Source organism: Manis pentadactyla, chromosome 2 (assembly GCF_030020395.1).
Source record: "Manis pentadactyla isolate mManPen7 chromosome 2, mManPen7.hap1, whole genome shotgun sequence".
Lineage (NCBI taxonomy): Eukaryota > Metazoa > Chordata > Mammalia > Pholidota > Manidae > Manis > Manis pentadactyla.
This window is the reverse complement of record NC_080020.1, coordinates 130,867,411-130,881,356: the sequence shown is the minus strand read 5'-3', so window position 1 is coordinate 130,881,356 and position 13,946 is coordinate 130,867,411. Positions and strand designations below refer to the sequence as shown.

The 13,946-nt window shown below is 38.7% G+C and overlaps 1 protein-coding gene across 3 annotated transcripts in view; it reads right to left on the bottom strand.

Annotated features, from left to right (window-relative positions):
* The window catches only part of DNAH5 (dynein axonemal heavy chain 5), a 257,848-nt gene that overhangs the window by 72,033 nt on the left and 171,869 nt on the right, over positions 1 to 13,946 (bottom strand). For all 3 annotated transcript variants that reach the window (XM_057496308.1, XM_036896717.2, XM_057496315.1), the window contains exons 50-53: positions 12,602 to 12,825; positions 10,554 to 10,752; positions 8,255 to 8,427; positions 2,655 to 2,785 (exon numbers count right to left, since the gene is read on the bottom strand). In XM_057496308.1, the coding sequence (XP_057352291.1) occupies positions 2,655 to 2,785; positions 8,255 to 8,427; positions 10,554 to 10,752; positions 12,602 to 12,825 (727 nt within the window). The remainder of the gene's footprint in view (positions 1 to 2,654; positions 2,786 to 8,254; positions 8,428 to 10,553; positions 10,753 to 12,601; positions 12,826 to 13,946) is intronic.

The following is a 13,946-nucleotide window of genomic DNA, read 5'->3' as shown; positions in this document are numbered from 1 at the left end:
TTATAAATCCTCATCCCTCAACACAAGTATTTTCATTGCATCTTCAGATCCTACATGAAAGGATTTTCTGCACATCAGCATACTGCCATGGAATAGCTGGAAACTTCATGAAATACCCCACTCTCAACCTTCTTTCAATATCAGAAGTAATTCTTTAGTGGGAATCAGCTTTGCAAAAATGTTAGAGACATTCTATAGAATAGCCCGTTAGCAAAACTGAAAATAAGGATATTCCAATCCTAGAGACTCAGACTTACTAAATCATTGTTCGAATTTTGTGTCATTAAATAAACTCAGAGTTCCCAGCCCAAGGGCATACAGCCTTCCCATTTTTTAAAAACTAAGTATTTAACTTTAATACTCTGTGCTTTTTCTAACATGTAAGAACCTGAACCCTAGAACCAGCAATACCACTACCATTGTCAATAGTTTAAGAAGTCTTACTAGAAAAGTGAGATGAGAATAGAATTTCAAGGACACAGTCCCCCTTTTAAAAAAAAAAAAATAGGGAAGGAAAAATATCCCACTCCAGCTTCTCCTGTTATAGTAGAACTTTTCACCCAGTCCCCTGGATCTCGAGGGCCCAGTGCCTCCAATATGACCTGAGTCAGCTAACAAATGACTGTGCTCCCCAAATGGGAGGCTGGTGCTTCCTGAACACTGGCCACATGGCTGCCAAAGGCTCATGCAGTAGAATGGTCTCTTGAAGGCTCTGAGAAGGCAAGGAGGACGTGACCCTCCTTCTCAGCAATATGGGGTATCCCCAGTATGACACACACAGGAACTGATTTAACACAGAGAGAGGCGTCTTAAGACAGTATTACTGAGGCGGTGTGGTGCAGAAAGACCAGCAACCAGGACTGGTCGATTCCCAAGTAGATCTGGGATTCCAGACAAATCATAGTCCTCTGAATCCCAGCTATAAACCAGGCTAATGTTTTACATCCTCCTAACCCACAAAGTTCTTTTAAAGATCAAATTAGTTCATGCATGTAAAACTGCTTTGGAAACTATAAAGTTTTATGCAAATCTTAAGAACAAAAGTGTCAGAGTCAATCTATTTCTTGTTCAGGTCATCTTTTATCTAATTCTGTGTCTTTCCACAGTCTAGAATTATATACAAGGTAATGAGAATTATTTCTCTCTGTCCTAGTACTTGAGGGAATTAAAAAAACAACCTTTTGAATTTTTTTCTCCAAGCAGAACCCTATAATTCAGACCAAATAAAAACTGTTAACAACAATAACATGAATATCTGTCTCTTAAACTCAATATTTAATCATTTTCAACCTTTGTCCTAGCAGGTATCCACAAACCTCCATAGATGAGCTAGATCAGCTCAATGCTTTGCCCTACTGAGTCAAGCCAAAACTCTAGGTCAATGCCCAACGGGTAACACTTTGGCTCCCACACCTAGAAATACTCTTCTAATAATTTCCAACCCAACTAAACTCCCCAGCCTGGCCTCCTGCTTCTCATGTTATCTTGGCTCACCCTGAAATCATGTTCAGCCTCTCTAAAGAGCCCCTAGCTATGGCTTCGTGCTGACTTACGACTCCGTAACTCCCTGCGCTGGCACCTTCCTCCAGGGATAACCCTTCTGAGGCCCCACCGTGCGGAGCAGCAGGACCTCCCAGGCCAGAGCCACGATGTACCAACTGCTGAAGCTCAAGTCCCAACAAGCTCTTGAGTCTGTCCCTTTTCTCCATTCTCACCGTTGACCCTCATGACACCATCATCTTGTGCCTGGAGCCCCGAGATAGCCATATTTTTCCAGTTAGCTCCTTCCATCCATTTTCTGTGCACACAGATCAGATACACTCTCCCTAGTGGTAAGTCCCTAATGGTCTCTGACTGCTGTAGGATGAAGTCCAAATTGCTTGTCTTACCTTCAGAGGCTTCCATTTCTCTTCACACATGCTGATCCTTTTCCCCAGAACATTCTTTACTGCTCCTCTTCTCTAAAATAATTCCTACTCACGGCTGGTCTCAGATTAAACATCTCTTCCTCCAAAGCCTTTTCTGACCATCCCCTAGACTAGGTGAGCAGTCCCTCCCTCATGCTTCAACAGAAGCCGGTCTGAAATCATTGCCTTATCCTAGGTGGCACATGCATAGGACACCTTATTGCATGAAATTCTCAGCTGTCTGACCCCCACGAATCACTATAAACTCCATGACAACACAGGCCAGGTTTACCTCACTCACCATGGACATCCGGCACCCACTCAGTGCCTGACACATGGCTGCTGTTCAATGAATGCTTTTAAACATATGAAGGAGTCGATCATTATAAGTTTTTCATCTACTTTTACACTGTATTAACATCCTTGAAATCTGAATTCACACTTAACAGAAAGAAATTTCTTCTGAAATGCCCCAAAAGGATCACACATGAAACTCATACCATGCATAACATAACAGAAAAGCAGTGCTTCACTGCAATGAGAGGCTGAAATATTTCAAAAGCAAATTATTAACATGAAAATTCCATGGTCTATAACAAAGGTTGAAAGGGGAAGATGATAAGTCAACATACAAGAAGGAAAACTATTATGATACCTTATGCCTAAGAAAAATGCATTTTTAAATTCAAGTGGCCTGTGAGAACCTTTTGTCAAAATTCATTTCAGGTTAAAGTGAAAGCTTGGTACCTCGTCAGTGTGATCTGGAAGGAAGTATAGCCAGCAATGAACGAAGCCAACCTCGTCAGGCTCTGCTTTCCAGATCCTCCCACTCCCACCAGGAGGGCATTGCCTCGGGGGGTACGAATGACACGTGAGATCTAGAACATGGAATAGAAAAAGCGTATGTCATTCAACATGTAAATGTTCCATTTTTCTTCTTTATTCAACAGAAGCATTTTGGAAGATGTAGGTGTCTCAGGATCAGAACGGAGGGATGAACTGGTTGACAAATTAGGGCATTTCTGAAATAGAGCAGTATTTAAGGAGCATGGGACAGAGCAGAGGAGTGTGGGGTGTGCCTTGAGGAAATCTGGGGAGACCAGTACAGAAAAAGCAGCAGACCACCCGGACTACAGCTTGCTCTGGGCTCTAAAGGATGGAAATAAAGGGGACTTGAGGTTTCCTTTTAGTCTGTCCAACCTAACACAGGAGAACAGCAGAGAGCAGAAAATTCAAAACAGTGTGTATCCTTGGACTACACAATGTGCAGTTGATTAGAATATCCTCCACATTTGAAAAATGATCGAGTTTACAATGAAGGGAAGAAAATACCCAAAATGCAGCATAGATGATGGATTTTTTTTTTAACAAAAGAAGAAAATAAGCATAAATGCTCGCTGCCACCTAAGGTCTCTTCTAAGAAGAGACCACGAGTGAGCCAGGGATGCTCCAGATGCCAGTCACTAGCCCCAGACTATTCCAAGTCCACATTTTCTGCAGCATTGTCAGTATGGAATGGACAACTTATAGCACCAGGCCCCTGGCACCTCCTGGAGAGAGTCTCTGTGGAGACTTGTCCTTGGTTTTTCACTCTGTGGTAACTGTCTGTGCCTCCTGGTTGCAGCTGGAGTCTGGGCATTGCTCTGAGATCCACTTGTCTGCAGACTAGCGACAGAGAGTAAGGTGGGTGCTGAGGAGAGCTCCCACTGGGGCCGGTGAAGCTCCCTGATGTAACCTGCACTCTGCCTTCTACCAACTTTTTGTTAAACGTCTTTCTCAGGACCCCAACTCTGGCAAGGGTTGTGCTTTTATTCCTGTTGTGACTACACTTTTTTCACTGAGATATAATGAATGTTGGGATGTTTGCCTTGTGATTATTTCCCGCAATTTAGTGTGAGCCCCAGGAAATGGAGATCACTTCCCTGTGTCTGTTGCAGGCCCGGGCACCTGTGGGAGACACACCCCCTTCCTCCAGCCTCCTGCTCACCCCTGTCCATGTGAGCTCCGCAAAGTTGCTGTAGGCAGGGGAGGAGGACCGGCGAGAACCGTAGGATCTTGCCAATGCCCATTCACATTCCCTCCCGGGTATCACACCCAGAGGCACAGATACAGCAGGAAAGGAGCTATCCCAGGCCCCACTAGAACCTTGTGTGCTCTTCATTAGTTACTATTTGTTCTAAATATATGGTTTTTGTCATAACCATTTCATTTCATTGATGCTGGCAAATATATTAAGGGTTTCAATAATTGATGCCAGTTTGGTACTGGGAACCTTCATCCCAACAATATCTTTCCTGTAAGTAGGCCTCAGTTTTATACTAAAATGCTCCATTCCCAGCTCCCCGCACATGGGAAGCCAATAAATTGTATATGATGAATGAACACACTCATGAACAAATAAATGGAAGGTTTTAAGAGCAGACTCAGAAAACTCATTATCTTATTAAAAACAGAAATTATAGGATAAAACAGTCAAGTAAGACCTTCAAATGGGACTACTTGCCCTATTACAAATGGATTATGAGATAGGATTTAACTCCTGTAGCAAATACTCAAAAAATTAATAATACCCACCGTGCCCTGCAGGTGTTCACACTCGAGCTGAGGGGAGAGACTTAACAGCAACGTGGCAGTACACCACAGCGAATGCTGGAATAGAAAACAGGGCCGGCGACAGGAGAAAAGGCAGCCAGGGAAACAACACTGCTTGTCAGGGGTAAGCCGTGGGTGTGGGACTGGAATTTTATCCATATCTTGAAAGATAACTAGAAGTTTATCAGATGTCATGTGCACAGGATTTGGGTTAAATTTTAAGAAGAAAGAATAGGATTCATAAAGTCTCAGAGTCAACAAAAGGCCTGTGGTGTCCCCTTAGAGGTGGGAACTCCAGTACCAGGTATGGAACTATCAGGAGATGAGGCAGCAAAGGGCTGCTTAGGACCATACTGGGGACTTGGTTAAATCCCAAACCTACTTCTGAAGCACCTCCAGTGAGCCTGTCTCTGCAGTACTCCACCCTGTGAATACTGCAGTTGAGAAATCGGGTGCCTGCCCTCACAAAGCTTGCCCACCAACAGGGAACACAAACACAAACAGATAAATTCTACACAAGGCAGCACTTGCTGGGAAGGCAGCACTGGTGAAGGGCTCTAGAAGGGGCTATGTTTCATCAGAAGCAGTTGATTTTTCTGGATGACACACTAAGTGGAGCATGACCCATGAGGCTAGAGTGCTAGGCAGGGGCCAGATCATGAAAAACCATACATGCCGTGGTTTGAACTTTAATCAAGAGATGTCACAAAGATATTCTCCATTAAAAGGAAAACACTGGTGAGGATGTGAAGGAAAGGGAACCCTCCTACACTGTTGGTGGGGATGTAAATTGGTGCAGCCTCTGTGGAAAGCAGCATGGAAGTTTCCCAAAAAATTAAAAATAGAAATACCATATGACCCAGTAATTCCACTTCTAGGAATTTACCCAAAGAAAGCAAAATCTCTGATTGCAAAAAGATATATGAGCCCCTAACTTTGCTTATTGCCACATTATGTATAATAGCCCAGACATGGAAGGAGTGTCCATCAATAGATGAATGAGTAAAGAAGATGTGGTACATATACACAACGGAATATTATTCAGCCATAGATAAGAAAGAAATCCTGCTATTTGCAATAACATGGATGGACTTACAGGGAATAATGCTAAGTGAAATAAACCAGGTGGAGAAAGACAAATACCATATGATTTCACTCCTATGGAATCTAAAAACAAACAAAACAAACAAAATGAACAAAACAGCAGTAGACTCATAGACACTGAGAAGTGACTGGCAGTTACTGGAAGGGTTGGGAGTGGGTAGGTAGGGTGAGTGATGGGGATAAAAGAGGCATAAAAATCTTGATCATAATATAAGTCAGTCACAGGGATATAGTACAGCATGGAGAATATAGCTAATGGTTCTGTAATATCTTTCTATGTTGATAGACAGTAACTACACTAGTTGGGGTAAGGATTTAATAATGTGTTAACTGTTTAATCACTGTGTTGTATACTTGCACCAATATTGTATATCAACTAAACTTCAATTTAAAAAAAATTTTTTTTAAGAAAATAGATGCTTTACTCAAGAAAGGAACTAAGAAATATGATTGGTCTCATAGCACATCCTGTTTTGCTATTTCCATCTCTAATTCTATCTCTTGGCCTCTACCATGTCTTATAACCAGGTCACAATTTCAAGGCTCACACCCACATGACACAGAGTTTGGCTGTACTGTTCACAGGAAGTGAGAATGTGGAAAAGGTCAGCCTAGAAGACAGTGAGGAATGTAGCATTGTGACCCAGTCACAGATTGGCCAATTCTAGAAGAGATACACTAGAGGGTAAGAGTGAGGAAAAGCAGAGTCAAGGATCCTGTGCTAAGTCACACACGCCTCACATATCATGCACAAGGTGAAGAAATGCTCATTGCTCACCGTCTGTGCTGCAAAACACAGAAAAATACAAATCTTGTGAACTTTCTCAAGCACAAGACTCACATAAATAACCTCTTCAATGTGAGCTGTTAATGAAACCCCAGGCAAATCAGATTTGTCCCCAATAGACACTTAGTCATGAAGTTGCCTTTGGTATTATTGATTTAGAAAAGTATTCTTTTTCCTTTCTTCCTCTTAATCGTTAAATATGACAAAATCTTTATTCTTCCTGAACCTCTTCATTCTTAAGCAACTATAAATTAGGAGCTGATTTGAAAATGGTATTTATACTTAGAATAACACATGCTCAGACTTGAGTACAGATGTCACAGATGCTGAGAATTCAGTTTCCGAGACCAGTGCCCTCATGCCAGGAACACCCAACCTCAGAACAATCTTTCTGTCTTTCTTCCTCTCCCAGACTTATTCCAGCCTTGCAGGAATGCCCTCCTCTCCTTCTCCCATTTTCAAAGGGAGAGTTGGCCAGATAACCTCTAAAACGTTCTCCATTTCTAAACTGTAGTAATCATTAGAGGAGACAATTTGTTATTATGAAATCATTCCTCATGGTTAAACCTCAGGAATGAAAGATAGCCTTGAACTGTCTTCTTTCCAACTAAAAGGATGTAGTCTGAAAAAGTCATTGACACCAACAAAGTAAGAATATCAGCAAGGGAATTTAAGTGGCATTATCTTCCACCCCAGATAAGTAAGGCCACATAAATTATCAAGTAAATAATATATTTTACTTCCAACTTTTGAGGGTCAACTGTCCTATGAATGGACCCTGGAATGACTCATATGACAAAGTAGAAAGGAGACTGTAGTTGCCTGGTGGCTTTCATTGTGACAGAACTTTCATGCAGCTCAAAGTCTATTTTTTATGCAGCATTTTTAAATTATGATTCCTAATTGTGGTAAAATACACAAAACTTAGACCACTATAACCATTTTTAAGTGTATAGCTCAATGCCATTAAGCACATTCACAATGTTGTGCAACTATCACCACCATCTGTCTTCAAAACACTTTTCATTTTGCAAAAATGAGAGTTTGTACCATAAAACTCTCCCTGCTCTTGCTTCCCCCAGCCCCTGGTAGTCACCATGCTAATTTCTGTCTTTATGATTTTGACTACTCTAGGGACCTCATATACATGGAAGCATACACTATGTTTTTTTGTGACTGGCTCATTTCACTTAGCATAATGTCTTCAAAGTTTATGCACTCTCTTTTCTTTTTTTTTTTTTGAGAGGGCATCTCTCATATTTATTGATCAAATGGTTGTTAACAACAATAAAATTCTGTATAGGGGACTCAATGCACAATCATTAATCAACCCCAAGCCTAATTCTCAACAGTCTCCAATCTTCTGAAGCATAACGAACAAGTTCTTACATGGTGAACAAATTCTTACATAGTGAATAAGTTCTTACATGGTGTACAGTGCAAGGGCAGTCATCACAGAAACTTTCGGTTTTGATCACGCATTATGAACTATAAACAATCAGGTCTGCACTCTTTTTTATAGTTATCCTTTGCACGATGCAAAAAATTAGCAGCCTCTGCCTGTGCTTTGAACTCAGATGTCAACCACATTCATTCTATGTAGTGAAAACGTTGAGTTAGAGGCTGTATAGCAACACTGAATAAAATTATCATATCACACACTTGAAATACACATGCTCTTATTTTAAGCCTATATATGTGACATGTTGCATTCAGTTTAGAAATTAAACTGGGATATAGCATAGAGGTTTTTTTAAAACTGCATATTCTCCTAGGAGATGAAAATGAAAGGGGAAGTGGGAAATTCTGTGAAAAGCCAAGTGTCTGTCACTTTGGGGAGGCACTCCTGGGCAGGGCCACTGACCTTGACTAAGTGAACCATCGCATCTGCAAAGAACACCAAATCCATGCCCACGCCACGGATGCTCTCATTATAGAGCTGCAGGAACATGTTCAAACGCTCCTTTAGGTGATCAAAAGATTCAGCTGACTCATAAATTTTGGGCATTTCAGCATCAGCCTCCTGAGATGTTTCACCTGGGTTTGGTGAACAAGAATTAATTAAGTTTCCTTAAATCACTGGACTTGACTACTTCCTTCATCCTAACTCAATACCACTCAGAGCTCTACAATGATACCAATTTTAATACAAATGACACATTATGGATTTTCAGAAAAGAAAGCAAACAATACTAAAAGCAGTAGAATTTTGGTGATCACAGGCAGTTTTGTGATCATATAGTACTTTATTGTCTAGAAAGGGCCAATCCCAAATATTATATACACTAAATTTAATTTTAACCCATAATTGAACATTGGCATTTCAAGGTTCCTTGCAGAGATACCCACTCAGTGGTCAAATGAAGATTGAAAAAATAGGGATTTAATGTCAAAATCAACAAGAGAGGTCAAGAATTACATGATTTTTAAATAAGAATAAAAAGAAAAAGGTTATTGTATTTGCTCAGGGAATTTTTATGATTCAGGAATTTCAGGTTAGTGGTGAGGATAGATGTGAATTTGGAGGAATGGAGGTAACAGGTTAAGAGAAAATATATAAATTATTTCCTAAATAAATAAGCATTTTGAACTATTTCATTGGGAAAAGATGTATTAAAATCAATATACTTTTTTTTAAATGAGAAACACATAACAGCTTAACTCTTTTGCAATTTTGACTATAAAGCGTAAAGCCAAAGAAAAGCTAAATTGGGTACATATAAGTTCACTATCAGTTAACATAACTAACAAGGAAAAAATGACACATTAGTCAAATATGCCAATAACAACTTAAGATATTCACTGAGTACTAGGAGAGGGAAAGGATCTTCCAGCTCTAATAGTACGTAATTATTTTTCAATTGACTCTGTCTTAATATTATACTATATTAACCTTTTTATGACAAGGCAAGAAAGTGATTTAACATAATCATTAAGACTGGCTTATTTACAAAGCTCTCACTAACTGAATCTCAATAGTCACTTCACTGTTTGATAAACATTCAACTCAAGCTTTGAGAGAGGAAGTGCTCAGAAGTCGCAGAAGGTTCTATGTTTGCCTCCAAATGCTCCCCTCCCCACAAAAAATGCAACAGATGTGCTTTGCCCTTAAATACTATAATCCAATTACTTATCCTTCTGAATTAGAGGAAATAAAATACATAAATTCTCATTCTCAATGCTCTTACATTTACAGGATTTTTGTATGTGCATGGCCTGATTTAAAGTAAGATGTGTCAGCTTCCCTCTGTGGAGGGACTGTTCCACCTGCACAGCCAAATCTCCTTTTGCAACTGTCACTCAGGACCTTTTGATTGATCCCATACACCCTTCTCAAATCTAGAAAGGGGTGTGCCTGGCCATTTTTGATCATTTAGAAGATATAAATGTTCTTAAACATGCTTTTGAAATATGGAAATTAACTTAAGATCAATCTCAGTATCAGAAGAGGTAATTAAATGAAAGAAAGATATTCTACTTAAGTTCTGTTATTTCTGAGGAGAAAAAATAATTGGAGCACTATTACTTTCCATAAGAAAAGTAACATGCATCTCCATTTTTCATGGAACCATAATCACGAAAGCTTTTGTCCACATCACTCCTCTTTTTCCAATTATTTTCAATGACCCTTTTACATAATTTGAAGTTTCTCTTTTTACTTTCAACACTAAGGATAACCTGAATAATAATCATCACTTTTGCCATCTTCATTCAGCAGTGACCCTGGGTCACACTGCCCCAGCCATTTTACAGATGACGTCTCACTCACACTCCCCACAGTGCCCGTGATGCATACGTAATGTTTTCATTCTTACAAATGAGGAGATGAGGCTCAAGAAAGTCCAGAGACTTTCCCAGCTAATATGTGGTAGATTTCTTCCTCCAGTCCACCTCTGTGTGACAGCTGCAAGTCCTGGGCACTTTATTCTACCCTGTTGTGCCTCTCAAATTTACTTAACCTCCAAGACTGCCATGCATAAAAAAATAACTGTTGGACTTCATGGGTATGCGCTTATCCACCCATTCTGTGTTTGCTAAGCACCTCCTATGTCCCAGGTTTGTTTCAGTAAGGCTTACTAGACAGCAATTCAACACGTCTAACCCGAACCTTCTGTTTTCAGACATCCCTATGGGGAATTTCTCATCTGGCTTCAATGGTTTACCTGTAGCTTCAGGTGCATCCCTCAAGAAATCCACAAAGTAAGCATCAATTCCACAATCCACCAAGGGTTTTTTCTCTTCACCAAACTCTTCCCCCACCAAACTGGCCAAAGCCTTATCAAACCAGGTCACATCGTCAGAGACCGTGAAGCGGTCGGCTATGACACGTTTACACTCATGCTTCCACAACCTGAGCAGTTCCTGCCAAAAGCAGAATTAATTACATGTGTTGCTAATGCCAATCTGCCATAGTTGGGAATTCAAAACAATGACATTGCGGAAGACCATCCTTCCTGATTTAAGATGACACATTTTTAAAAGTTAGGGTTAAAATAGACCTCATTTCATTTTTACTTGATCTCATTCAAGTATATTAAGTAGAGAGTGTATTGTTTATTCATTTTCAGTCTTGAAGTTAAAACAAAAACATCCCTAGACAAAATACTAAAATCACGCTGATCAACCAACAAACTAATGTTCTATGTAAAAGTCTTAAGTTTGTGATAGTCTGTTTGGATGAGACACCCACATTCATGTGGCTGAAGCATAATACACAAGGTAATGAGGCAACAGCTCTTCAATATACAACTGAGATATTACAAAGGCATGTTTATTTAACACAGCGTGAAAGAAATTTGTGGCAAAAATCTGGATTATCTGTACAAAGCAATCACCCAGTCTAGATAACCCAGGGGCAAAGTTAACTGGATGTTCAGGAACTAAATTACTCAACACACCTGTTCCTGTAGCAAGAATAACAAATATTCATCTAAGCTCATTATTTGGTATGAAAAGACTGTTGGAAATTTCTTGGTAACATTTGGCTAGTTAGGAGAGCTTCTTAAAGCCGTTATATTACTAATGATAAAATGCTATTTGGTTGCCAGAATGTAAAAGAAGGTTAGTAAAATATACTCAATGACTCAGTTAAGCAAAAGTTCATCATAACACCAATTGCTGAAACTGTTCATGCTGATTTAAAATAAGCAACAAAAAAAATGGCTACTCAAAAAGTAATGCTGGAGAACTGTATTCCACAATGCGATTCATTTGTCAATAACTTTGAGGAGAAACTCAAAGTAACATGTTCACTGCTGCTAAAATGACTCTCTGTTTTCTATAAGAAGAAGAGTGAGTTTTCCCCAAAATGTCTTGACTTGACATCAGTCAGTGTGGGTGCCTATGCTGAACGTCTGGGGCAAAGTTTCTTTTTTTTAATTATCAACACCTGATGTGCCTAGTAACAATATGATGTGCCTAGAGACAATATGTCAACTGTTGCTGTGTGTTTATGTGGAGAAGTGTTCTAAACTTGTTAACTACCTCCTTGGTTCCAAAAAAGGGCCAACAGAGAGGCCAATTTTCCCCTAGACTAAGCACATAGGCCATGATTTGGGAAAAAAGACATCCTGGATTTTTATGTATGGTTCCTGATTTGAAGGGAATTTTTTAATACTAGGAACTATTGGATTCAAGTGTATGTACAAATGCTCGCTTTCATGCTAAATGAGCTTCCTATTCTAGTGTCTCTTTCCAATTTTACCAATACACGTAATTCTTTTAGTGCATCTAGTTACATGGAAAGTAAAGATCATGGATGATTACCAGCAAAATGGTCTTCAATTTTCAGTGTTTGTAATTACTTTTAAAGTTAAAATAAAAGTTTAAAATATGAAGACTATTTAATAATAAGATCAATAGTAACCCTTTTCATTATGTTGTATAAGAAAAACACCTTATGATGGGAAAATAAAATCAATTTCTTTTATTACACCCATTTCTTTTATTCTATTCATTAGACAATAAGTGTGGGTACTATTTCCTTAAGCATAAACTTAATTTAATTGGAATTTTTTAAAAGAAACTTTCTGACATACTTCTCCTTCTTCTCCTTTATTTATGTTAGTTGAAAAGCACCAAAGAAAAGAATATCCACCCTAAAACATCCCAAAATATTTACATAATTCCACTAACAATTACACCACCAGGAACATCTAGAGTATACAACAAACAGCAGTGTCACTTGTTTTCCATTCTTACTACCACTTACATTTGGTTCCCTGGTAACTTCTGAAGTGGTGTTCAGCATTCCCTGCCAGATCCGAGAAAGGTCTCGAAGGTTAAATACATAATGGAACTTTGCAGGGGTGGGGAGCATTTTAGTCTTAGTCATTTGCCATAGCCGGCGTGTCATGGGAACCAATTTCATCACTGAATCCCTCACTTCCTCTGAGAAACCCCTTTGAGTACAGTAGTAGCCTATGCCAATCACACCTAAAACGGGAAAAAAGTCATAGCATTTTGACTAATGGTTCAAATCAACAAAGTAAAATGGAAAACATTATAATGTAGAGTTTGCACAAGTATAATTACACGTTATTAGAGGACCACATATCAAAGAAATGTACACTAAATAATGTTCTCTTGGTTTTTAAAACCTAAAAAATTGATATAGGTTCAAGTAGACATCCAGATACTGCAGTATCCAGTAGCATCCAGATCAAGTAGCATCCAAATACTGAAACGCTGATTAAGAAATACTCCTGAAAACTCTAGTTGAACTAATTCAATATTATTAAATGGTAACCTTAAATATATAAAGTTGCCTTATTAAAAAAAATAAGAAAAAGGAAGGTTTCGTGAATCCTCTAAGATTTCTCCATTCTGTTGTTGACTTTCCATGCACTATAAAATATTTTCACTTACTATAAATATAAAACTTTCCAGGTAAAATGCAATGATTAAAAGTCTAACAGTCATTCTTTCTGCTTCATTTTACTTTTCCTGGACTTAGATAATTTACATGTCATTTGGTTTCCAAACCTTTGACATTCTCCACTAGCCTAGGGTGCTAAGATGACATCTGAGTCTGTCAGAAATTAATTAGGGTAATCCTAATGAGTTTTTTCTCAATAGTAGTTTCAGCAATGGTATTAATACCCAACATGAATGCATACATAACTCTACACTCTCTTTCTTCAAAGAGTAATTCCAAAATCAGTTATAAACTCATTTTCATTACTCAGTTAAATAATTATGGTTATCTATTGGACTAGTTTACTTCAAGGAAATTATTTCCGAATACCACATAGTTAATCAATAACTTATTACAATCTTATAAATTACTCTGAAGATCAGACTCTAATTAATCTCTTCTCTGTGCAGAATTATTTATTTGGTGAACATAATCACATGAGTTGGTTACAATACCAGTTACATAAACCTTTGGCGTAGTATTCTATCAATCCAGTCCTCAAACATGAGTACCAGGATGAAACCATGTCATCATCTCCATGTGCACTTAGTGCTTAACCTTGTTTAAAAAGCTAGCAACAGTTACTTTAAAAACATAGAAAAAAATCTAAGTACCCAATTCAGTGTATATAAATAATAAA